Genomic DNA, 27,602 nt, shown 5'->3' with positions numbered 1-27,602 from the left:
GGATAAAAATGGTTTATACTAAAATCTTAAACCATATCTGTCTCACTATGACCTCTAAACTTGGCATAGAAATTCGGACAGCAAGATCTTTTTTGCATTACTGCTTGTGTCACAAAAATGCACTTACAAACAAATAACAAGGTGCAAAAAAACCATATGTAGCAAGCCAAAAAATCAAAAGAAGATAAAGTCAAAATATGTACATTTTATTTAGTTTTAATTTAAATATATTAAATACAAAAAGCAAATTAAGAAACACTAGAAGTTAATTGTATAGTAGCTTTGCATTTTAAAAATCAAAACAAAAACAATGACAGTCAAAAAAATGAAGAAAGCTTTTAAACATTTCTGACAATTAAAGAAAGAAAAAACAAACAATAATTTCTATTACAACCCTAAAACAAAACTGAATAAATTTATAGTATTTTGAAAACGGATTTAAGACATATTTATATATACAGTAAATAAATAAAATAAAGGAAAAAACAGAGCTCTGGATTTTATGGACATTTTAGTCTATAATGGATTTTAAACCCTTGTGGGGAAAAAAGAATGAAAATATTCAAAGTTTATTGGCTAGGAGAAATTGAAGTAAAAACAGAAATTAATTAATATAAATTAAATGGTTTTTGTCGACTTTATGATATTGATTAAAATTGACTTTAAATCGTCATACTTTAATATGAATAAATAAAAAGTAAATAGAAAAGAAACAAAATACTAAGGGGTTTGGAATAAAATAGGGTTTGAGTTTTATGGAATCTAAGGCTTATAGCGCTAACACCCATTACTATATCCAATAAATATATTGTAAACTAAATCTAAACAAAAGTTTTGATACTTCCTACTATTTTCTTTCTATATTGATATATCGGTAGTTTTTAGGACAGTAGACCCCGACACCCCCCCCCCCCCTCATATTTCTAAGCTCCACCTATAATAAAACATCTTTTTTTTGTATGTAGGGAAATTTAACCCTGCAGAGCCTTTAAAAAGTTTACTCTAACTTAAATTAAGATGCATCTCTAAAACATTTTTAACTAAAATTATAAGGGCTTGGATGATGGCAAGGGGGGTTATTGGTTAAAAATCCGCAGTATCAAGGATTTTGCAGATATTTACAACATATATATCTAACTCTTTAAAGTAAATATTTTTCTTTTCACCAGACTTTTACATCACTGTTTGATACACTAAAGTTTTATTATAAATAAACAATCATATATTTTGTTTCTAAAACTTTAAGTAGTCCAAAAGTTCGTGCTTTTAAAATACATATTCTTATAAATTTTGTTTTTAGGGATGAAAACTCAAATTTGTACATAGCTATTCTACTTATAGGATGTGGAGTGGACGTTTGTTAGTCCATAACGGAAATCTGTTTAGAAATTGTCATGGAGGTTAAGAAAGTGAAAAACTGTAAGCAATCATCTCTGTAACAATTATCATTTTTGGCTGAAAAACAATCAGTACAATATATAACTGTTGTTCGATTAACAGACAAAACAGGCAAAAAAATAATTAGAAATAGTTAATTGCGAGAAGATATTAATGTTTTTTAAAGGTTGGCCTGTTTTTACATAGGTTAATCTATCTAAGTACACATGGTCATATCTAACTTTTATGGAAACCAGCAAAATATTCAAATTGTTCTGTTTAAATTGCCCCACAATGAAAGAGTTTAACATTCGTGTTGTATTGGCGTTTTGGCTGTTTTCTAGAATTTTCTAAAACTAGTATGATTCCTTACTTTAATGAACTCATATTATGATGTTATTCTACAATGTTTAAAGTCTAGGAAATCCACCTAAGTGTGTTAGGTGTTATAAGCAATTAATGTTTTATGGATCGAACCTTAATAAAACATATGTATTTGATGTTTATACAATACAAACAAAAGCAAACAAATTACATACATAAATTTTCAACGTTAGTTTATTCTAAGTTTTATATAATTAACGTTAAGTCGTTTTAATTGGTTAGGGGTTATCATTCAAAAGCCCAATCATAATTGTTTAAATACAAATCTGTTTAGCATAATATAAATGAACAAGGAAGTAAACAAATTTGATTTACATTTAAAAAACACCTTATGCAGACGAATATAAAAGGGGTAAATGAATCGTTTTTATTGTTTTCATAATATGGTCAATGAAATATTATAAAGCGGTACAATTATTCTGAGAAAAAGACATAAAGTTAAAACTATGGATGCAGGGCAGCAATAACATACTATAAACTGGAAAATAGTTTTTAGTCAAGACGTTTTTTTTTATTTTAAGGATTTATAATTATTTGAAAGAGTCAAATTTTGACTGGTATAGTAATCAAATAATTTAGAATATGTACTGCTAAAAAGCGAATCATTTGAACTAGCTTTCTTTGAAAAAAAAACTTGTCCCTTTCTAGTTTTTATTTTGACTTTAGATATCTGATTTTAAATTTCATTTATTGCCTTATTATTATTGGTAAACATTGTATATGTATATGAGATATTTTATGATATTTTGACGTTTTAGATAAAAACACAATATAAAAGGATTAGACGTTAAACATAAATTTCTCTTATAATAAAACGGAAAAATATGTTGTTTAAGAGACAATAACTACCAATATTTACTTAGGAAACCCTCTCTAAAGACAAATCATTAAAAGACAAAATGTATTTTGTATTATAAGTCTTCTCTGTAGATGCAACCGCTAAAGAGATTGGTTTGCTGTAGATTTAGACTTACCTCTTCTTCATGACTCTAGTGCTGGCAGGCGCCATACAGTTCACCGACATGTCCATCTGCCCGTGTTTGTTGCAGATGGCGATGCTGAAACGGCCGAAATTTGCGCGGATTATGCTGATTTTGTGGTCGGGGCCGCAGGTCAACTCCAACCGCTGCCCCTCGCAGCGGTACGCGGTCTTGTAGCGTGTGCCGTCTGGTCCAACACCTGAAAATAATAAAATAATTTTAGGAAAGCTTCGCCTTACAAAATTAACATATATGATTAAATAAAAGGAGTAATAAAATATCTAACATTGAATAAATATAATCAAATAAAATGGCCAAATACAATAATAGTAAATGTACCAAAAAATCACAAATAGTGACAATAATTCGACATTTTCACAATGTTTTAATCATAAATATTTTATACTTTTCCAAAAAAGGTTTAGGTTATAGTTTCATCATATTTTCACAGTAGATTTTCTCCTATTTTCTAGCCTTTGCGGGGAGGGGCCTAACCCGGCGGGACAAACACCTAACCTAACACAACCTAACCTTAAATAACCTATCAAAAGATCAAAAGCTACTGTGAAAATACGACGAAACGCCCCTTGAAAGGCGTTGTCACAAAAGGGACTATACCCAAAGTTTATTTTATTTATTGCATAGCAAAATACCAAAAGATTTTAATCAATTAGAATCAGTAAATAATTTACCCTATCCTTACAAGAACTTGAACAGTTGTACTTTATTGTTCAATTTATATATACATACATGTATATTTTATTTTATATTATGTTAAGTGTAATAAAAATATACATATTGATTTGTTATAACAAAGTAAAATAAAATTAGTACAAAAATCGATAAAATTAAACATCTTGTAATGTAGTAAAATTTGCGATTTTAAAACTGCGCTTTTAAAATTTCTGTGTAATATGTATGTGAGTTTTTTTTTCTGTGCATAAATTTTTGGTGTACGTCTTTGTATGTGTGTGCGTGAGTGTGTGTGTATGTGTGTGTGCGTGTGTGTGTTGATAAAGTTCTAAATTGGAGTTAATCTGAGATATCCTGGCTTAAACTCACTATAAAGTGTCAGCTACAACACCTTTCTCCCCCGTTTCAAAGGAGCAAAAACAGACCTTCAAAAAACTTTCTATGTTAATTAAGATCTCGCTAACAACAGGATTTATTGTCCTCTCTCCCTTAGATGCTAGGGGCACAATCATTATTTTGCTAAATACTCTTAAAATAAAAAGAATATCTCCGAAAGGCTCCTTTACAAAAAGTGGCAGTTTTAGTGAGAGGAAGTTTTAGCCCTGCATTTTGTCATAAATGTCATAATTAGCTGCTTGAATTATGGCTTAAACAGGGGCTTAAGACAGCGGAATAGGGCAAACGGGAATATAGAAGGGAAATTGTACAGATACTTGTAAATTGTGTGTATAAGTTTATATTTTAAGTACTTATTATGTATAAGTATATCTTTCAAGTATAATTTAGATATACGGGCTCTAGAGAGCGTAGCTGCTATACAGTTTACTTACTCTGTTTATTTGCTATCGATATGAACAGCATTCTTTTTTAAATTTGTGTTGTCCAGGAGAGTTTAAAGTATAATTTTAAACAGAACAAATATCTAATTTAATTCACACCTTTAGAAATATGTAAAGGACACCTTTTTTCACTAATTAAAAGTATAATCAATAAATATAATCGTCTAATTTAAAACAAGTGCTAAATAATTATATACACATATTTTTTTTTATAAATTCAATGTAGATGACTCCAAATAGATCGTTCATAAAGTTTTTTTTTTTGTAGGTGTGTGGCTTGTTTATGTTAATTATTAGTAACATAATACCTTTATGAAATTAAAAACCGTTGTCCCAAATTTTAAATGAAAGATAAAGGCCCTCCCATTATCTTTTCTTGTTATAAACCTAAAGATGAATTTACAGGTGGCCTTTTTTAAATCAACTTTATGGAAGGACAATAATTTTAATAAATAGAACTAACTTTTACAAATATATTTCATGTGTAATTATTTGTAATAATGACACTAAAACAGCAATACTACATTTCTAAAAACATAATTTATGGCCTAAAATTATCAATGAATTCGAGATTGCTGATGCTAAACTTTTAAAAATGTATCTATGTTTTATCTAAATAAAAGTACTGAGTGTATTTATCATATAAGATAAATTAAGATATTATGCTGACTAAATATTCTTTGTAATATTACTCTTAAAAGCTTTTAGTGTAGTCTTTAAACCGAAAAAAAACTTAATTGCATAATGCTTAGAATCTTTAAGGGAAGTTTTCTTGTAAAACAGAAACTTATAAACCTTTTTTTGACCAAATTTAGGTTAGATTAGTTAGGAGATTCCAAAAGTGACAGTTTTCACGAGTTAGAGCTCCCTGCAGGAAAGTAAACCCTTTTACTCGTCGCTCGATGGATAATGAAAATTGCTAATTTCCGAATAAAAATTTGTTGATTTATTTAAAAACTCTACAAACCCATTTAGCTCAAATTTCATACATTATTTTCTTTGTTAACTGATAACTTTCAGACATATCAATCATTACATTCATTTTTAAAATAAAAAATAACCAATTTTAGAGTTGATTAAGGGCGCGTAAGAGAGGTTGGTGTATGAGTGTGTAAACAACCCGACTGGAAAAGAAACGCCCCCTCAAAGCTAGAACTCTATTAAAAACACACTTATTTTCGCATTTTTGACTTAAACAAAATATTGACTTGTATTAGTCCATAATAAAATAAAATTTGTTATGGTAAAAACAAATAATAAAAAAAGAATGCATAATGTTGTTTTGGTCTGCAATTCCGTATTATTTCCTCTTACTAGCGTGGGATAAGAATCTGAGCAATATCTACCTACCTATCCGTTTATTGAATATCGTGCATATTGATTAAATGATTACCATATTAACTAAAGAATCTCAGGTTCAAGGAATGAGAAAAGCATCCAAAAAATCTTCTTGAACCTTAGAATAATGTTACTAAAAAATTTGATAACGAGGGGGCATTTTTTATATAGCTGACTTACACTACCCTAACTTAAAATGTCTAAAAATCTGCTTAGAATATTGGTTTATTAAATATCAAAAGAAATAAAATACACAGACATAATCTTAATTTGTTAAGTTTCAGAATTTTTCTTTTTTTAAATCTTACCATTTCCCTGATCCCTTTATAATAAACTCGCATATAATGGACGTCTTTTGTATAAATAAAATGAATAACAAAACATATTTATTTACTTTAGTCGCGCGACAATATTAATCGTTCATCTGATTCAGTTAAAATTTATCAAAATTTTTACTTAAAATAGTGTAAAATAATGTAATAATGCGAGAAGCATAGTAAAATAGCGTATACTATTACGATCTATTTTACAACAACAACTTCTTATACTTTTAAATTAACAACTTAACACATTTTAAATGTTTGTTGTTTCGTAGTCACATAAATGTAATTGATTGCATTTTATGAGAAAATCTTAGTGTCATGATTTAGAACGTTTAGATTAAACAGGGATAATTGTATCCATAAAAGCTTTTGAGAAAATAAAAATTTAAGAAAATTATTTTAAGCACAAGCTAAAAGTAAATCATAATACTATGATATAAAGTAGTAAGGTTTTTGGTCTTAATCAAAAAAGATCTCAAAAATTGTTGTAAGCTTTTAAAATGCCTGGTGGTCAATTTATGACTATTTTTCTGGAAGCTACATATAAAGTTAATAATGAAGAAATAATATAACTTTTTGAAAGCTTTGCTCCCAAAAACTTTATTATCTTCTTGATATAAAATCAATACGGAGTTAATGAAAGCCAATTATTTGGTCTCTATCTCTCTATATACCATGTACATATAATATTGATCTATTTTTCATCTTCTAAGCTTCGTTTCTCTCTTTATTCTATCCTAGTTGTTTATACAATACAGAAAATATTAAACTTAATGAAATAGCAAATTATCAAATCATTATTAAATTAACAATATACTTTACTTTGAAGACTGAGCAAAAAATTGAATAATCTATCATTATCCAGTATGAAAAGCCTTAATCATTAAAGTATTTATTAATATTCATAGAATTTTTGGTTGTTTTGCATAGATGTCTTTTTACTCTTAAATGTTTCTGATATAATTTACTCTTACTCAGAATTAACGTGAGAGACTTAAAATCGATTTTCATTATAATAAGACTGCTCTATATTATTCATCTTTCTCTCTTTTCATTTTCTCTCTTATTTTCTATCTTTATCCCTTGGGACTTTATAATTATATGCTCTCTCTCTTTCTCTCTTTATTTAAAGAATTTATCTCCCCTTTCCTATCCATTTATCCCCCCGATGCTATCCATTTATCTCCCCACCTTTTACCATCAATTTGGAATAATTCCCTTTTTATGTATTTCCTATTCTATTATTTTCTAAAATGGGAATATATATTATGAAAATTAAAACGGATTTTTTGGAAATTTTCACAATTTTTTTAATTTAAAGGAGAAAATTGCTCAATCATTGTTTGTAACCTTTGCCTGTTCTGTTCTAATCTTAATATTCTTTTATGAAAACACATTCCTGAATCCTATTCCTCATTTTATTCTAAACAAAATCCTAGCAAGACCATTTAATCCCTCAATAGTTGAGTATTTAAAGGGGCTTTAGTAGAGTTTATTCTAGAGTATCAAAATATTTGCAGATATCTCAACTTTAAGATCTATAATATCGTTCATAGTTTTTAAAAAAATTAGCTATTAATATCAATATTATTGAAAATATGATTTTTTTAAAATACATCAAAGAAATGCCTTTTTATTTCACGATGTTTTGCATCCCCCTGGTGAAATGCTATGCTGTTTCTAGTAATAATTAGTCTAATAAAAAGCTTAAAGCTTTAAAATCTGTAGAAAATTTGGGTTCCATTGTAACTAATTTTAACAATTAAAAGATTTATTTTAAATAAGTATTGCATATAATACTTAAATTTCTTAAATTTGTAAATATTTCGTACTAAAAACATTAATTATCTAAAAAATAATCATTTTAAAAATACTTTTTTAAATGACAATTTTCTGTTTCTCTATTTAACAAAAAAAGAATCAATAAGATATCCATTTATAAACATTGATTTTCACTTAAATAATCTTTCCCCACCCATTTAAGTTTTTTTTATGTTTTATACCCAGCATATACTTTTATCGCATTATTTTAAGAAACATGTCGCATTAATACGTCCTTAATGACGTAACTTTTTTATTACTATACAAATGACGTTTCATATTTTTAAATTTTTTTTAAAGGACGTGTTGTGTACCAAAAACACGTCGTTATCTTTAAAAAAACGTCACCAAAAAAAATATAAATAATAACAATATTTTGAATTTAATTAATGACATTTTATCTTAAATAACGGCGCATTAAAACGTCAATTTTTCCTTTAAAACGTCCAGAAAAACAAGATGGCCGCCAAACTTTCAAAATTGTATTATAATTTTTTATTATTTGTGGTAAATAAAATGATTAAATTTAATTCAATTTAAATCATTTAAGGCTGTATTAAGACGTCAAATTTTTATAAAACGTCAAAAAAAACAATATGGCTACCAAATTTGGTAATGTATTATTTACTTACAAACAAAATAGTAGAAATAATTCAGGGTTAAAATTAATCTAACAATTTTGAATCAAACACATAATATGTTTCTATTATTTCATTGCTTACTGAAAAGTTTCATGACCTATATATATGGTTCTATTCTTTCTAGAAGGTCTCACCAAAAAAATTAGTTTTCATAATATACATGCATAAAGGAACTAAAATATAAATTCATAGTGGTGTCTGTAGTACTAATATCCTTCATTTCATTACAAAATAATAATTGTCAAACTAAAAATAAGGTCAAAACATTGAGAAAACAAAGCTAAACAATTAGTGATTTCAACTGCCATCTAGTGTCAAAATCAGTAACTATTTGATCCATTTCCTTATTAAATTTAGATAAGATCATTTTAATGCGTCCTTATTTATCAATACGTCATTTAAATTATTTAATTAATAAAGATGACTTATTACAAATAAAGGACGTTTTGAATCCACATTATTTATTTTATTTACTGTCACATTAATATGTATCTATAATATATATATTAATATGTGGAAAAAATAGAATATGACGTATTGAAACAACCTTAAATTTTATATTTAATCAGGCATTAATTTGTAATTTCTTTTTTTAAGAAAAATAATGGCAAATAAAAAACAATTAAGGCCATATAAATAAGTCATTTTCTTTAAATACGTCACAAAAAAGACGTATTGAAAATTAACGACATGTCAATGCAACATTTCTAAAGAAACAAAACCACTTTAGTAGATGCTGGGTAGCATATGTATAATGTATAGGGAATATCTTCAGTAGCGCTGCTACTTTACTTTATATCCTTTCAACAACAGTTTGTTCATTTTCAAACTTCATTTTCTTATTCTTCCCTCAAAAATTTTCATTTTGAAAGTAATATATTCAAAATTTTAAGTCATTAAGTATTTGCTGCGTTTTTTTTAGAAATATCATTCTTGTTAAATGATTCATACATTTTAATTGTTTTCTAACCCTTTTTATACATAAAACACATGAGAAAAAAAACTATTATTATATTAAATATTTGTTTTAAAATATAAAAAGATAGTATTAAACTCCCTTTTGTGGCTACATGGACTGTAAAAGATTCAATTTTTCTTTCTTACTCTCCATACAAAGTAACTACTTTTTTGGCATAATATATCTTAATTAATTTAACAAAAACATTCAAAATTTGTTATGTAAAATAGATAAAACAAATATTATTTTTATTCTTTATTTTTTTAGTTTTGAAAGTATATTTTATTTATTTTTATATTGGATTTTTTATGTAAACACTTTTTTTCGTTTTGTGTTTGCTCCTGTGGGAATTGACCAGATGGGGGCGGTTGATAAATATTTATAAAAAAAACCCTTTTTTTGCATGAAATAAGAATGGGGGGAAGGGGAGAGGGTTGCATTTTAGGTTAGCTACCGCAGCTATTCTGTAAATTATTTTGTTTTTCCCCTTTATTATATCTAAATTAATCTTATGACTGTTTCTTAGCTTTAAACTCATACCTAAACAAAATAAATTTGATTTCATGATTTTGAATGCTGCGCTACTTTTAAACAAAACTGTTCTTGTTTTTCTTCTAGTTTGAACCATAAATTAAGATAATTTATCTTTGTAAGTGTGTATTTAACAGTGGAACAAACATAATATGTTATTTAAATAATATGTTATGTGTTTAAGAAAAGAAAATAGCATACTTGTAAATAGTTCTTATTCCAAAGAAAAACTTTTTTTTACAAAATTGTGCGGAAAAGGTTATTTACATAGCAGCTACTGCAAAACTGAAGAAAATGGAGAAAGAAAAGAATATATGACATGTTTAAAATTAGATTTTCAAACTTGGGAGATTTTTTCAAAACTTTTTTCATTCCTCTTTTTTCATATGAAAGTTTGAGGCATGTTTTATGGTCTTTGGTGGCAAACTGGGTTCTCATATGATAATGCAAAATTTACACATTAAATAAATTTAAGTATTTAGCCAATTTTTTTTCTCAAGAATAATCAGAATTAAATATCTTGTGAATTGTTCACCTTCAAAGATTTGTTTTTAAAAATGGTATAATTTTATATTTTGGTTGAAATGTCTCTAGAGGGTTTTAAAACTGAAATAGGATGTATGAGGTTTATATTCATTTTTCTTCATGACAAAGTTTAATTCCTTTTAAGTCTAGAATAGTGTAGCAGGAAAAAAAATAGTTATCATATCATTTCATAATAACACACAATTAGATTTTTGTATACCCTAAATAGAAATAAAAATTGAAAACAAACCTACAGCATATTGTAGAGTCGCTACGCTTTTCTGAACAGCAATGATTTTATAACATCATAATTTAAATTTTTATGTGTCAAGTTAAAACATAAAGGAAATTTAACTTTTTCTTTACATTACACATTTTCATAAATTTAAATTAGATTGTTATGGTTCTCAAAGAAGCGCAGCTTCTACACAAAGTGTTTTTTTTTTTGGGTATCATCATCCTTGTTCATCTAATAGTGGACAAAAATGTATACAAAACGGTTCCTTAAAAAACTGGCCAGTTTATAAAATGGTTTGTTTGGGTATATCTAACTCCTTATCTAAACTTTTGCTAAAAAATGAAGGTTTTACAAAGAAACAGACGATATGGCTGATAGTTGAGAGTGTTTATATAATACAACAAACAATACTCAACTTAAAAAATAGCCAATTATAATCTTAAACCAAATTTAGTTTAACTTATATAAACAAGGGGTCTTCATTAACAGCTAGGTAATCCGAATGGCGACTAAATTTTGCTGAAAAGTAGAAACACAGATTTTTTAGCTGATAGTAAGATTGGAAATACTTTAGGATTTTGTAAATTGGTGACAAATAGTATAGTAGGAAAGATTGGTGGGGGGTTAGAAGAAAAAACAAAAGGTTTCAAATAAAGGGGAATGTTGATAACATAAAAGAATGGTTCTTTTTTTGTCTTTTTGATTATTTAGGGACACTGTTCATGGGATGTAGTAAAGAATACCATTTTAATACAGAAACATATTGACAAGAAAACCCCATATTTTTCTATCATAATTAAATTAGGCAATAAATAAGTAATAAAAAAGTTTTGTCATATAAAATGTCTTAAATTGTAAACTGGTTGTTTTTATTATCTCTATTGTTCTTGGCTCCTTATTACAGCCTCATGATTATCTTTTAAGATACGATTCAACAAAAAAAAAATACAAAACACATACACACAAAAAAAGGTAATTCAATATATAACAAAAAAGTTAATTTTTTCCTTTTTTTATTATTTGACCTAAGTTACTATACTAGGTAAAATCTTAAATTTGGATAAATGTTCATAAAAATAAATAAGACAGATAAACATAGTACTTACTATTCAAATTGAAGTAGTGTCCTTATTAATTCAATTCAAATATAAAAATTATATTATAAAACTAAAATTTCTAAATAATGTAATTTAATTAATCTTAATAGAGTGTAATTTTTCTTTATATTAAATGTCTCTATATCAATGTATATTAGACAGGCAAGGTATTGTAGTAATATTATTAATGCAGTAGTTTTTAGGCCATAACTTGATATAATATTTGGGGAGTTTTTTTGTGAAAACTTTATAAAATCCAAATAAATAAATTGCTTAATTCAGTTGTTTGTATGTCCAAAAAGTTCTCTTTAATGACTCTGGATCAAATGCTCTACAGTTTCTTCTTGTTCTAGGGAAGGTGTTACGCTGTTTAGCGTAAGAGTACATCACCCAATGTGGAGATCTTTACCCCCCCTCAACAAAAAAAAGGTTTTTTATAACAAAAATGATATAGTTGGTGGGGGATGTAAACAAACCCTCCACTTGGTCCGAAGACACTAGTATTCTACTATAGTATTTCCCTAGTATTAAGAATTACTGATGAATAAATAACTTCTTGATAAGGCCTAACCTGGCATATCATATCTTTTTACAATACAGACAATAAAACATATCTGTTATTAACAATGTTAACTTAATTCTGATTCTTAGATATTTAGTAGGAGCAGAATAATAATGCCCTAAATTATCAATCAAACTAAACAAAATCTTGTATAATATGGTTATTACAAATAATTTTAGTATACTTAAAATAAATTGTTCAAATTACATATTTTGGTTCTATTTAAAAAACTTCAAATAAGATTTTTGTGAACCAATTCAATATTCAATCTATCTAAATGGAGATGAAAAAATAAATTCTGTATATTTTTCCTTTTTAAAATATACATATATTGATATGTTTATGCCTATAACCAAATTTTGTTTCTAAGACGTATTCATAAATTTATCATAACAGTATAAAATTAGTCTCAACTAAGTTATTTTTTACTGTTATTTACAATGATAGGATAACGAAGGAAACCGCTTATCTAGAGATTTATCAGTGGCATTTTGTTCCTATCTTCTTTGCCCATCTTCCATTTAACTTAATCCCTAATATCAAATGTCAAGGTCCTTGTTTTTTTTCAAATATTTTTCAGTACATGTCTATTTAAATTTAAATACAACGAAGAAAAAAATCCTTGGGTTTTTTTTGGTTAAAAATCCGTCAAACTTAATTCATTCTAAATTTTAAAACAGTTAAAATTTATAAAACCAATTCTTTGTTATAAACATGTTCAATTTGGAAAAACAGACATAAATAACTATAAAGTAGCATGACAACTCTACAAAAATAGTCCTACATATGTATTATATAGATAACTCTTCCCAATATATATTTTATGTAATCACAACTAAACAAATCTAATCAAAAACTTCCCAATATTGTGGAGATAGTAAAAAACATACAGAGAAAAATATGTTCTGCCTATTTATCTATCTATATGACTACTGTATTAGTAAGATTAAACACAATTTAAGTGTTTTTAAATGACAAACATTAGACTTGCTTTTTGAACGGAAATTCTTGTAAATTTTTTGCAGACAAACTATCAATTTCAATGAAAAATAATGCAACATTTTGCTGTATTTTTCTTTTGAGACTGCAAAGCTACTATAAAATGTTTTTATCTGTAAGTAAAATTGATTGCAATTTTAGGTTTACAAATATTATTATCAACTTGTTTATTATTTCTATTAATTTGAATAAATATATCATTGATTATTGTATTATATTATAAAATTATTATAAATATTATTTTACTAAAATGTGATATGATATTACAATGAAAGGTAAATGATATGAAAACATATGAGTATGATGAGTATTGAGTATGTGTATGTATCAATGAACAATGAATTGTTGATTAAGAATAAGGAAGGATTGGGGTGTAGTGTTTATACAATTCAAAATATAAAAAAAAAATAAAAACCATAATATGCTATAAGATTTATTGAAAAAAGCTTTCAATGTTAGATTAAAGACAACCCAAAGTTAGGGTTCATTTTTTAGGATATGGCTAAATTTTTACTTGGGTAGTTGTGTAGATTGTATAATATCCAAGGAGTTTATAATATATGGTATGAAGGTTGGTGGTGTGTTTGGATAAACGGGGCCAACAAGATCAAAACAAAATTGTCTGCCATTCACTCAAGGTTTTATATCAAAGGTTGATCATTTAGACTTGCGCACATTACAAAATTTGATACTTTCTTAAGCTCCTTTCTTCAACAATTCAACCATTCACTAGAGTTAAACATTTGATCATCATTCTTTAATTTATCTACCTTATTGAAAGCCTTGGCCATTCATAAAAGGAAACCATTTCACAAACGCACATACACACACACACACACAAACAAATAAACAAAAGGGCCAAAAGATCATTTTTAAGGATCCACCTTTTAGAGGGGGCCGTTCAAGGTTTTAAGTTCTATCGTAAACATCTTTTTAGGGTCATCTGTGATAAAAAAAATTAAAATAAGTTTTTTAAGTCTCTTTTTTATGACTTTCTAAATGAAAAAAGGATGATATTTAAAGTGAAAATATCGCTGGTAATGTTTCTAAATCGCTCTATTTCCTATAGGAAACACCCTACCTTTTAGATAAGAAGCAGCCTGTATAATTATGTCAAAAATATGGGAAATAACGGAGAAGGGGGGGGGGGGGTGAGGTTCCATTTTTCCTATTGTGAGTAAAGGAAGGGCGTTATTATGCAGACTATAATTTAGATAATTCATAATATCAAGAGTCATATATCTGTTACAGTTCCTATATGACGTCAACACCTCAGATAAAATAATATTCTACAGTATTCCTCTATATATACATTCTTCTCTTGTGAAAGTATTAAGATTGTTTCTTTCTTATTATATAGAAAATTTAGTTACTAGTTATCCAGACATTTTTAGTTCTAATGTTATTTATACCTTACTTTTACAATATGAGATATAAGCCTAACTAGCCTTTTATCGTATTGTAATACTAATGTAGAAAGACTTTGAAACCAATCCAGTCTATCTTTGTTGATATGTAGTTAACCAATAAAAATAAGACCCAGTGGCGTGCGAACCGAAGGGGGCATTTGGGGCAATCGCCCCCCCCTAGCGACCAAAACGCCCCCCCCTGCCCCCCCCTAGCCACCGCCCCCCCTGCCCCCCCCTAAATGTTGAAAATTGCCCCATTTTGCCCCCCCCTGGTCAACAAAAATGCCCCTTTTTGCCCCCTACCCTACAAAAAGCAAAACTATCCCAGTTTCCAAAAAAAAAGATCAAGAAATACTCAAAAAAAAATTTTTGCCGCTTCGCGCCAATCAGACAGTTACTATTCATTTAACCTTACCAAATTTTTTAATTAGTGTAGAAATTAGGTTATAATCTTTTTTCACTGAACATAACAAACCAGGTAATTTTGTATTTTATTTTGTATAATATAAACTTTTTACCAAAGAAATTTTATACATCCCCAATGATGATACACAAAGTTACCCCTTATATAGATTACAATTAGTGGATGAAATGTATGGAAACTCGACTTAATTAACCAACCAATCAAAATTCCATTAAATTCCCCAAAGTTGTTGAGCCAACCAATAAGAAAATTTTATATGAAATATTGGGGACTAGTGTAATAAATAGCCCAAAAACCCCTACCTCCCTGCATATTTGAAGAAAAAAATTTGCCCTTCGCGCCCTTCCCAATGGTTTCTGCTTTTTTTCACATTGTATATTTTGATTTTATTTCTATAAAAACATGTGTAAACTACAAATATTTAATCAAAAAGTTATTTTATATAAAAAAGAAACAGCGTTGATATTTATCTAAGCCTTTTTCTCAACACTGTATGTCTGTCTAAATGAATAACTATATATGATGTCATATTATTTTCAGGATAAGTTTATCATTTTTTTTGTGTACATATCCTTACAAAAAGACATGTTTTTTTATGGCAATTTTCATTAAAAACCTTAAACTAACTACACTCTATATTCCTAACTAAAATACGCCACTCTTGTTGTCTTTAATTGATTTTAGTTCAAAGGGGGAGTAAATATTTTTAGGGCGCTTCACACACCGCCCTTATAAATCCTTGGAAACACCACTTTATCAAAAATTAACAGAGTTTTAAAGTGCCATTTAAAGAGGGTAGGATATGTTGATATAACTTTTTAGCTTCTCTATAATTTACTATGGCTGTCAGTACGTAATGCTAAGGGGTGATTTTTTCAACTGCAATTAAAGATAGAAGGCTAAAACTTAATGTTAACATTCCCATCATTATGTAGTATAATTAACTATTAAAAATTCATGGAGGTCAGACTGCTTTTCAGGACGTTTTTGGCTATTTTTGTATCTTTTAAATTTCGGGTATAGTCCCTTTTGTGACATTGCCTCTTAAGGTGCATTTCGTTGTATTTTCACAGTAGCTTTCACCTATTTATAGCTCCTGCGGGGCCAATTGCCTAACCCTGCGGGGAAATCACCTGACCTAACTTAACCTAGAATAACCTATTAAAAGCTACTATGAAAATACGACGAAATGCCCCTTAAGAGGCGATGCAATAAAAGAGACTATACCCCAAAAATTTCCATATTTCTAAGAGATTTTTATATCTGTAGATGAAAGGACAAGTAATTTTTTTTATTTTTTTACATAGTTTACTTTGACTGTCATCACACAACATACAGGAAAAAGGATTTGTGACTTTTTCTATCTAAAATATATATTTATTTCAACAGATGCTCTTTAAATCTACTTGTCTGTATTCTTATTAATGATTTTTTTGTGCTTTGCTACTTAAAGATGTTGTCATCCTTTTTGTCATACAATAAAGAAATATTTAAAATCAGTTTTACATATTAGGTTAATTTTTGGTAAATTATTTCCAAAATGAGTGTTTTCATCTCCCCCCCCCCAAAATTTTTTTTTATGGGGTTATTAATCCTTCCTGCTGAGATTTTATAACATCCCCTTCCACCCATAAAAAAATGTTTTGTGGTGGGGGGGGGGGGGGGGGAGGTTAAATTATCTTCTGTACTTTTTTTTTCGAAGATGTTTTCTAGCTCCCTTCCCTTCGGTCATTGCAGGGTGGGGAGAAGGGATGGGGGAGAAGAGATGGGGAAGAAGAGATGGGGGGGAGAGATGGGGGGGGGAGAGATGGGGGGGGAAGATATGGGGGATATAAATGGGAAATAGGGATGGGGAAGAAGGGATAAGGACTAGAATGGATAAGGACTAGAAGGCCCATAATAAAATAATCCCACCCCTTAAAACGCCCTTATTTAAAATTAGTATATATAATCAAAATGCCCCCCCCTAAAGCAAAGTGCCCCCCCGGGGCACTTTGGTTTAGGGGGGGGCAAAATTTTACAAAATCTTCAAAATGCCCCCCCCTAGACAAAGTGTTTCGCACGCCACTGATAAGACCATACAATTGATTACTTAAAGTTTCGAGTAGTGGGACGGGGCTTGGGGATATTGGTCAGCGAATTAAACTTTTAATTTACTTTAAGAGCAGTAATTATGTTCATCATAATTGGGAAGTTATATTCTTTTATCTTTTATTGTCCGATACATATGGTTAGGGGGGGGGGGTCTGGCTTCCCTTCTTTAGTATACAAGACTTCCTCTTTTAATTTCCTGTGCACGCCATGATTTAAACAAAATTACTATCTATTTTCAATTTGAATAAACACTAACGATTTTCTTATTCAGAATTATAAAATAAATATTATTATGAAATTCAATTGAATAAAATCTTCTAAAATTGCTTGGGAAAATTATTGAAAGGTATAATTTAATATTCAAACATATGACAATAATGTTATTAAATTATATTATAATAACAATTTAGGATATATGCTTCTATGAATTTGATGAGAAATAATATATAACTGATTTTCTTGGAAGTGTTCATGTAATGTAAAAAAAACTTACCTAAAAAATTAATAAATAAGATAAAATAATCAGCAAAAATTACTGAAATTAAAGGATTATATAATCTTAATCATTAAAGTAAAAATTTGTGCTATTTTAGTAATTGTTTTATTGACATATTTGTATAAACATATGTTATGATAAGACAGTACTACAGACTGAATTATAGGGATGGTTAATTGCATTTTCTACTTGAGGGAGGATAAGGGGGGGGGGAGGGGTTAATGTATGAAAGAAAGGTATATGTAATTTTGATATGAAGGGAGGGGGGGGGGGGGTTGGAAATGGTTATAAGGCATATCACAAGATATATTGTCAATTTTCAGAATTTCATAAATAAGAATTTAAAAGGGGCAATTTTGGTCTATCTTATGACAATTAATTTTAAGAGGTATACAAAGATGACAACATCCAAAGCGAAAATTAAAAAAAAAAAATTTGACGGACAAACGACCTTTTAATATCAAAGTAAAATCATCAAAATATTGCTTTAAAATTTAATGTAAATTGTAAATATGCAAAAAAAATTATATTATCTAGACCACTATAATTCTTATGCAGCATGTAGAAACAAATTTAGAAAAGCTTTGCTAATTAACAGATTATTTTCCCTAATTTTCTCCTTTCTTCAAAACACAGGAGTGAGCGCTTTCCAAATGGGGGTGGCAAAAATTTGTTGTTTATCAAATTTATAATTTCTGTTAAATTGTGAGATCGTTGGGACTTCTGTAGAAAATTTAATACCCCCCTTTCTCTTTGATAGGGTTAAAGCTTAAATAATACCCTCCCAATGCCTCCCCTTTATTTTTCATAATAGGTTTAACTCCCCCACCCCTTTCTTTCATATATTTTCTCTTTATCCTTACTCTTTATTCAAGCATAATAATTTTATTATAACCAACAAAAAAAATAGGCACTATATTTTCAATAAATAAAATAATGAACAAATTTCATATATACAAAAAAATATATAATGCCACTGTAAAAAAATATTGGAATCCCTTTTTTGCTATTTTTCTACATAGAAATATTCTAACTAATTTCTTCCCTATAGCTCTTTAATGCTACTTAACTTCTTCTAATTTAAACTTATAATATATAAAAAATATTTGCTGTATCTAAAGACAACTATAAACGTCTGGTGTGTGGTTTTTATTCTGGCAATTATTAATTCATTGTGTCGCGCCCTATGCCTCTTCCTTAATCCCCCCCCCCCCGAAAGTAAAGGGTTAACAGACCAATATGCATAATTTCAGGCGTAGGGTTAAGCGTTACTGTGTTATTACTCAATTCTTTGGTTTAGGTGTTCCTACCAATACCAAACACAGAAATGGTAAAAATGGTAAATATCTAATATTAATTATTTGTTTTAAATGCAGTTTTGTCAACTAAGATGTCGAATGGTTTCATAGAAAATACACTAATAAAATGGCTATCAAGTAACTTTTGCTTTTATGTAATAATGTTTAAAACCTTTGGTTTTTAATGACTAGTTAATGCATATTAAATGTGGTCACATTCGTAATAATTTATGTAGAAAAAAACATAACCAAACAATGATTAACCCCAAAAGGAAATCAATTTATTTCATTGGACAATTTTTCTCACATTTTAATATTAAGAATAGGGCTTGGTGTTCTAAAAAAAAGTTTCAATAAAAAACAGGCATTTCCGATATTAACTCTGTCCTTGAAATAATTTTATAAATCATTATAACAAAATTATCGGAAAATTTTCGATAGGAATAATCAACATTTTTTTCTAATTCATTTAGCAAATACTAAAAAAAATTGTATGTATAATTCAATGCAATATTTGTTATAATAAATGGTGGTAATATACATGATTTTATCATATTTGAATAGATTGGTTATTAATACCTATTAAGCTTTGTAAAATATTTTCATTCGTTGTATGATACAAAATTATGTACAAAAAATATAAAAGGTTTATACATATGATTTTTAAAAAAATTTTATAAAAACTTTGAATCAACAAAATGAGCAAAAATACTGTTAAATATCTTTCAACAATTTGTTGTTAAAAAGTTTATATTTTTTCTGGTATAACTCTTGTTTCTTGGCTATGGTGTTTATACGAAACAAGCACAATATATACGTTGCTTTTTAAATGTTTGGTTTAAGAAGCATAAGTCAACAAAATGAGGCTTAAATGAATAAAAGATCAGGGATCTAAATGGATAAGACAATGGCCGATAAATTGATGTATATCCCAAATTATGATACACAAAATTACCCCTACTGTAGATTTCAATTGATGGTTGAAACGTTTGGACACTCAACTTAATGAACCAACCAATCAAAATTTAATAAAAGTTCCCAAAGTTGTTGAGCCAAAAGGAATCAGAAAACGTCATTAAAAAAATTGTGGACTAGTGTAATAAACAGCCCAATTCCCCCTTCCTCCTTGATACTAAATACTTTGAGAATCGAAGAGTTTTTGCTATTATCTTTGTAAATTGGCGTTCCCTGTTTTACTCGCCGACCAAAAATGTTTATCTTGGATACTTAGCTAAGTAAACACTCGTTAGTTACCTAAGGTAGCCAAACAAAGTCTCTAAAAATTGTTAAACATTTAGCAATCTCGTTTTAAGTTCTATACCTCAGACTTTAAATATAATTCTGAAAACAAATGTCATTTCTATAATCATACGATTTACTTATTTTCCATCCTTTAATTTATCTACATAAGATTTATTTTTGGTTCTTTTGCTTAAATACAAGTTTATAACATGCATTTTAGCGTTTGAATAAACTTTTCTATATCATTAAAGACTTTGTTTATTTATTTAAACTATCTTTCTGAAAATTGTTTATGTTAAATCTGCAATTAAATGAAAAATTAGAGACACATGCCTATAAGTCTTGCACTTCAAAATTGTTTATCTTAAATTTGTTTAAAATCCTTTGAAAACAAGAATGGCAATTTTAAAAGTTCAAGCTAATATAACTAAATTAATCAAAATGTACAAACTAAGAACATTTAAATTAAATGTAAATTGTAAATATAGAAATTTAACTTTTAATTAATTGTTCATTTAAAGCATTAAACAGAGGAATTAAATTATCCAGTAACTAGAGCATATATACATTTTTACAGCGTTAGATCTTTAAAAAAAATTTAAATCTTATAAATTCGAGTAAAAACTATGATTCTCAATTATGCTTGTAAAATTTTTCCAAAAGCAAATCTTAATTTAAAACTAAAACACTTTATTTATGTACATTTTTTTAAGGATTCGACCAAAATTGAATTACGTCTGGTGTATATCACTTTTAATGCAAACTACATGTACATTAAAAGCAGAAAAAAGTATTTAGTTATTAATCTTTACTGCATTTAAGAATTTAAAATTTTGTGTACAAAAACAGATTTTGAAATCCTTTGAACTAAAAATTTCTTTATAGGAAGCATATGGTTCTTTTAACAATTGAAACTATTTCAGTTAGGGAGTTGAATCCATTTTTATAGAAGCAGAAATATAATCTATGATTATGGTTTGGACCCTCTAAAACTGTAATCTACCCTTCCACTTTCCCCTCTCTTGGTGAAGATATCTTCAACGCCGATACGATTTTTGAAATATAAGATTCCACTTTTGTCTCTCTTGTTGAAGATATCTTCACCAAGAGAGGCAAAAGTGGAATCTTAAATTTTAAAAATCGTATCGGCGTTGAAGATATCTTCACCAAGAGAGGGGAAAGTGGAATCTTAAATTTCAAAAATCGTATCGGCGTTGAAGATATCTTCACCAAGAGAAGGGAAAGTAGAATCTTACATTTCAAAAATCGTATCGGCGTTGAAGATATCTTCACCAAGAGAGGGGAAAGTGGAAAGGTAGATTGCAGTTTTAGAGGGTCCAAACCATAATCATAGATTATATTTCTGCTTCTATAAAAATGGATTCAACTCCCTAACTGTATTTGGTTCCAAACATGCCACTAGAATTAAAAAATAAAACTGAAATTACATAGAATATTAATATAAGATTCAAGGGGTTAAACAACTGCTTTTATTTTTCAGTAATCTTTAAAAAAAAACTACTGAAACTGAATAATTTAAGTTAAGGATAAATGCACCATAACTTTTCCAATTTTTGTTAACACCCCCTATTGCTAACCATTGGTTTAAAATTTTAGGACTTGTTTTAGGCTTTCTAGTAATTGTTTTCTAATGTAATCCCTTAGTATTTTTTAAAATCCAAAACACTCTTCAAAACATAAAATTGTAATATATTTCAATTGAAAATAAGATTAATTCTATTTTATGTGACCAATCCTTTATATTTAGAGGATTGAAAATTTTTAAATTTTCTATTGTAAAGATTTATTTGTGCGTGTGTGTGTGTGTGTGTGTGTGTGCTGAAATTATGAATAAATTTAAATTTTTTGGCTAGAATTTCAAATATTTTCTAATCTTAGATCTTGTCCTGTTTCTCTCCCTTTTTTTCTTCCTTTTTATTTTCTATTTTATCCCCTTTTCATTCCTCAAAATGAAAAATTATGCATATATTTAAAATCTGTCCATCTGTATGATTTGAAAATGGGAAATGGAAAAATTTAATCCTTTTTAATTTGATTAAATGTATACATTAACTGAACAATTATTTCAAACAATTTAACATTATGGAAAATTCATACTATTTTTTTTTTTTTTGGCAATATTACAATATCCAATATTATATTTTTTGCAAACGTGTGGTTGCAAAACGGATGTAAAGAGAATTTATTTTTTCTTCCTTTTTTGTGTGGAAGCGAGGCTACTATACATAACTTAAAGTCTTAATTCCCTTACCCTAACTTTAAATTAAAATTTGATTGCCATCTTTGCCAAATATCTAATAATTATTATATCAAATATGTTTGATTTGTTAAAATTTTATTTTGCTTCGCTATCAAGAACAAACGGGTCCTTGATTGTTATAGAAAAGTAAAACAGAGGAAGGGAGGTATTGCAAAAAAGGAAACTCATTATTATTAAAAATAACATACAGACAGACCGACAGACAAACAGAAAACTTTCGCGTGCCCGCCTTTCAAAAATATTTAGACTGGCAAAATTTTGCAAATTTAATTGTTTAAGTGATCTACGGTTTTCTTTTTATGTTTATACAATGCAGACAATATTATTTAAAGTATTTTTAGCAACAAAAGTAGCAAATATATTGCATTGTATTCAGATTTTTTTACAAGTACATTTCGCACACGTCTAAAAAGTTTGCAACATTTCAAAACAGTAAGAGAAAGGTCCAAAATTAGTCATAAGCCTTTCATTTTTGTTGTCTATGCCCCCTAGAAATTTTAGCATATTTTTACGCTTTTCAATCAAGATTTTTCATTGTTAGGTCTAACGGTGAGATATGTCCTAAATGTAAAAGATTTATTTTAAATATATTATTGTAATAGTTTTCAGCCAGACCTAATACAAAAAAATAGTTTTTAAAAATGTTATGGAATACTTACATATTAGTGCTCAATCTCTCATACATAAAACTGCTTCTAAAAACCTTGAATACGTATTTTTATGCATAGAAATCACATTTGCAAAGATGGATTGTTCAAAAAGAGATAGATAAACATCTGGACGTACATACAATACTACAGAATCTTTTTCAATAAGAAGCAAATAATAACATTCTTTATTTTTTGGTTTAAAATTTCGCAAAAACTAAACTGCACAAGACTGAAGAGGGTGCCATGTTCAAATAAATAATCATGAAGAAAAAGAGTTTTTCACTGCAGTGAATTTATCACAACTTTTATAAGCCTTGTTTTTTACTCATGTCTACTATTTACTGTATTGAATAAACATGTTTTGCCACACAGAGTAAAAAAAGAAATTTTAAAATACTAAAATTTCCCAGCCACTAAAATGTAAAATTTTCAAAGATTTTCTGTAAATAATTTTGCGCATTTTTTGAGGCGATAAAATGTGATGTTTGCAAAATATGATATGAAGTATATTTAAATAATTTGCCCCCTTACACCCTCCCAAAATAATGTATCACCCCCCGCCCCTTTTTATCTCTAATTTTGATATTGCATGAAAGGAAGACGCGGCCGTATGCGAATATTTAGCCGAAATTAGCGGTGATTTTTTTTACCATGGCCCTTTCTTAAATTTGCATGGTTTGCTAATTTCTGAGACGTGTAATTAAGGTGAAATTTTTGCGATGCAAAATTTTAAGCTGTGTGCTGTACTAGTGTACACAAATTTAGTTAGACATTTTAAAATAGCAAGAAAGTGATCAATTTGTGTTACTTCATTACTGTACCCAATAAAGTTTTTAGAAATTTTGCCATTTAAAAAATTTAATTAATTAAAGCTAGAAAATTGAATAGTTATTGGAAAAAGAAAATGCGTTCATTTTCCTGATTTAAGGCACCTTTTTTTCAAAAACAGTGAAAATCTCAGAATTATTAAACTAGCCATTTCCTCTCTAGAGCTTTTCTCTCCTTCTCCTTCTCTTTCTCACACTTTCCTTCTCTATCTCTCTCTCTCTTCTCTTTCTATTTATTCTTCTAGTTTCCTGTTCTTTTTGTTGCTTTCACCCCCCCCCCCCCCCCTATAATAAATATTACTAAAAAGACGCCTAGACGGGAAATCTTAATAATAGCAAAAATTACCACAAGCTAAGCTAGGCTAAGAAACAAGGATGGTAATATTCATAAGCTTCACCACATTTTAAAATGTAAAAAAGTACTCTAATGTCAGTGAACTTAAACAATATTTTTTAATTGCAAAAATAAGGGTTTAAATAACGTACAGTCCTAGAAATTAATGTATATAGGAGGAAAGTATACATAGAGAATAGCTTGTGTGTGTGTGTTTGTAGCCATTGTTTCTTAGTGTTTGGACCTAAGTAGTTATAGAGTAGCTTCCCTCTTAGAATAGAGGAAGAAGGGGAGAAAAAAGGGTATAAGCTAAGCCATAAATACTTACATAGAACAATTTTGTGTAAGCCCTGATTTATTTGCTAGCTTACACATTAATCTAAAGGTGGTTTAAATTTAAATTTTTGACAATTTCATTTAAAATATAAATGTAAATTTCATTTTATACCTATAAGCCTTCTTTTTAAAGAAATAAAATTGTTTCAAGAATATCTCTTGACCCATTAGAAATGTCAAGATTTTAAAATATTATCCCCTAATTTTTATAGCAAAATGTCGTTAACCTTAACGACACACTTTTTGTGGTAAAAAGTACCAAAGCGATATTTTTATCAGCAGATATTTGTGTATATATTTAGGCACTTTTTGTGAAGTAAAATCTAAACTTTTTTTTGTAGATTTGATATTTAATATTTGGTTCTTTTTCACTAATTTTCTATTTTTGCCAACAAATTCTCATTATTTCAGCGTACTTTAAACGTTCTTTTTCCAAAATATAAAATAGAGAAATTTTGATTGTTGTTTATTTTCATTTTTCTATGATATTTACTTGTCCTTGTATTGAAATATATTTTGAAATGGTGAGGAAGTATCGATTAAGGCTGACTTTAATGACCTCTTTCAGACCATTGAAAAATCAATACCCTTTCAAATACAACTAAATATATTAATGTATTAAAACTAGAAAAGCTGTAGAAGGAATACTTTTGAAAAGGTCTGAAATCCCCATAAATATGTAAATTTTCGCTCCAATTATGTGACATAATAGGTTCCAAATTTTGGGGGATTTTTGGGAGACAAATTTAAATGTTGGGTAATAAGGGGTGTGAAAAAGGGGCGTGTTGGATTTTTTATCAGCCCATAACTTATAAATTCCCTAAAAATATCATAGTTTTACAAACACTAAATAACTTTATGTTAGTAAAAAGTTATAGAAATTTTTAATAATAATATTTGTATTAAAAATCTAAAAATAAACAGGTGCCCTATAAAATCGACCTTTGCCACTAAGTGTTAAATTTTCAAATTTATAAAATTACTTCTCAAATTGCCCAAAAATATTTTGTAGTCAAGGAAAAATATTATGAATTATGGATCCCATGTGTATTACAGCCAGCCCAGCTAATCTGTAATTCACTTTGTCCACAATGCCAATTAATAAAAGAAAACAAGGTAAAGATTATAAGCATCTTTTTAAGGACTATCAAATCAAAATTTTAGAATTTAAATGCTTTTATAAATATCATTATTTTTGTTTTTAGAAACATTAATATTTTTCAAAACGTTGACAACTAATGTAGCATTAAATGCAATGCTACACATATAGGCGTGCAGGAGGGGTGTGGGGGTGTTTCAGCACCCCCCTAGGTAAAGAAATTTAAGGTACATGCTATCCTATCTTTTCAACAACTTAAATATAGATAGATTAATAAGATATAAGTGCATAAAAATAACATATATTTCATTTTTTTTCACAAGGATAAAAGTTCAAAGGTAACTTACATCATAGCTAATGCATACAAGTTTTTTTGCAGTTGAGCAAATTTTATACTTTTTTCAATTCTATATTCATGTTATATCATAATTTAATCATATTCTGGTAAATTATATTATTAGACTTTACATGCTAAATTACAATAAAGATAAAATAAGAATAATCTAAGCTATTGAAAACCTTTCGACCCCATATTCCAAAAAACCTTCACTTATTATAGGATTGTGGTTTTTTAATGTCATTTTCAAACACGTTTTTCCAAAAAGCCAATTTTGGCGAAAAAAGTGTTAAAATTAGAAAAATATCGCAATTTCTGTAATTAGATGAAACATGAAAAGTAAAAAAGGAGTCTCTTAGTTTTTCATTTACTTTATGTTTCAACTTTGTCTGTGTTGATTAAAGATTGCTTAAGATTTATGAATATTAAAAAGAAAAGAAAATCTAAAATTAACATGAAATTCTACCAATGTAAGCAAAAAAATATCTAAACATTTTATTATCCGAAAAATATCAATGTCCTTTTAAAAGCAACCCTTAAAACATTTCTCAGTCTCTAATTATTTGTGGAAAGCCGAAATCTAAAAAGCACTTTACACATAAGACTAATAGGGCAAAAAACGGCCACGAAACGACCATTAAAAACCAATAAAAAATATAAATTGTAATTGAAAAAAGAAATTTTACCGCCCGGAAATCCAATAAGCGCGAAACCTTAATTTTTATTATTTTTTACATTTCTTAATTTTTGAAAAACACTTAAAGAAACAGGTAAAATGCTTCGAAAGTAGCGACACAACTGTATAATTGTAACTTACCGCCAGGAAACGGTGCTGGTACAGCAACCGGTATCGCCGTTATCACATTTAGAAATGACAGGCTGATAAAAAATGAAATCATTTTTATAACTTTTTCACTCATTATACAATTGATTATTATTTATTTTTAACTTTTATTGTAACTTCATTTTACATTATTTTTTTAGTTTTCTGTCAATTTTAAAATTCACTTTTTGATATCAATTTGTAATAAATAATTGAAGCACGAACTAACGTCCTCTTTCAGCATGAACGTTCTCATCAAAACTACCCGTCGTCTCTTAAAAATTGAAGAGTCTTGTTCGCGGATTTTCTGTATTTGTAATCGGGAAATAAATGCTCCAAAAGCCGTGTGGATAAAATATGTCGTACTGACACGTCTTTATTCGGAGCAAATTTCACCGGGTTGCTTCCTTTATGCTACCTTCCCTTTCTTAGCCGTCAGAATGGACGGGACCGTTTATTATTGTTATAGTAACCCCATCCCCTTTAAATTCATCTCTCTTTTTCAACCCCTTTGTCACTAATAGAGAATAGAGATAAGTCCATTTCCCACCTACAGTGTTTGTCTCTTTGTCTCTCTCTCTCCCTTTTTTTCAATTTCCCACTCTCCACACATACACTTCCTCTTCCTGCCCTCTCCACATTATAT

The 27,602-nt window shown here is 28.2% G+C and overlaps 2 protein-coding genes across 6 annotated transcripts in view; both read right to left on the bottom strand.

Annotated features, from left to right (window-relative positions):
- LOC145330497 (latrophilin Cirl-like) overlaps nucleotides 1-27,219 on the bottom strand; it is a 57,592-nt gene extending 30,373 nt beyond the window's left edge. Inside the window, exons 1-2 of the mRNA XM_080175126.1 lie at nucleotides 26,951-27,219; nucleotides 2,736-2,940 (exon numbers count right to left, since the gene is read on the bottom strand). Of these exons, the coding sequence (XP_080031252.1) occupies nucleotides 2,736-2,940; nucleotides 26,951-27,053 (308 nt within the window). The 5' untranslated portion in view covers nucleotides 27,054-27,219. The remainder of the gene's footprint in view (nucleotides 1-2,735; nucleotides 2,941-26,950) is intronic.
- LOC145330498 (tubulin polyglutamylase ttll-4-like) overlaps nucleotides 1-27,602 on the bottom strand; it is a 436,474-nt gene that overhangs the window by 389,736 nt on the left and 19,136 nt on the right. The window lies entirely within an intron of this gene.

This window comes from Acartia tonsa, chromosome 10 (assembly GCF_053477335.1).
Source record: "Acartia tonsa isolate MP-2025a chromosome 10, ASM5347733v1, whole genome shotgun sequence".
NCBI classification, from domain to species: domain Eukaryota; kingdom Metazoa; phylum Arthropoda; class Copepoda; order Calanoida; family Acartiidae; genus Acartia; species Acartia tonsa.
Note: the sequence above shows the minus strand (reverse complement) of the source record. Positions and strands in the feature narration are given on the sequence as shown.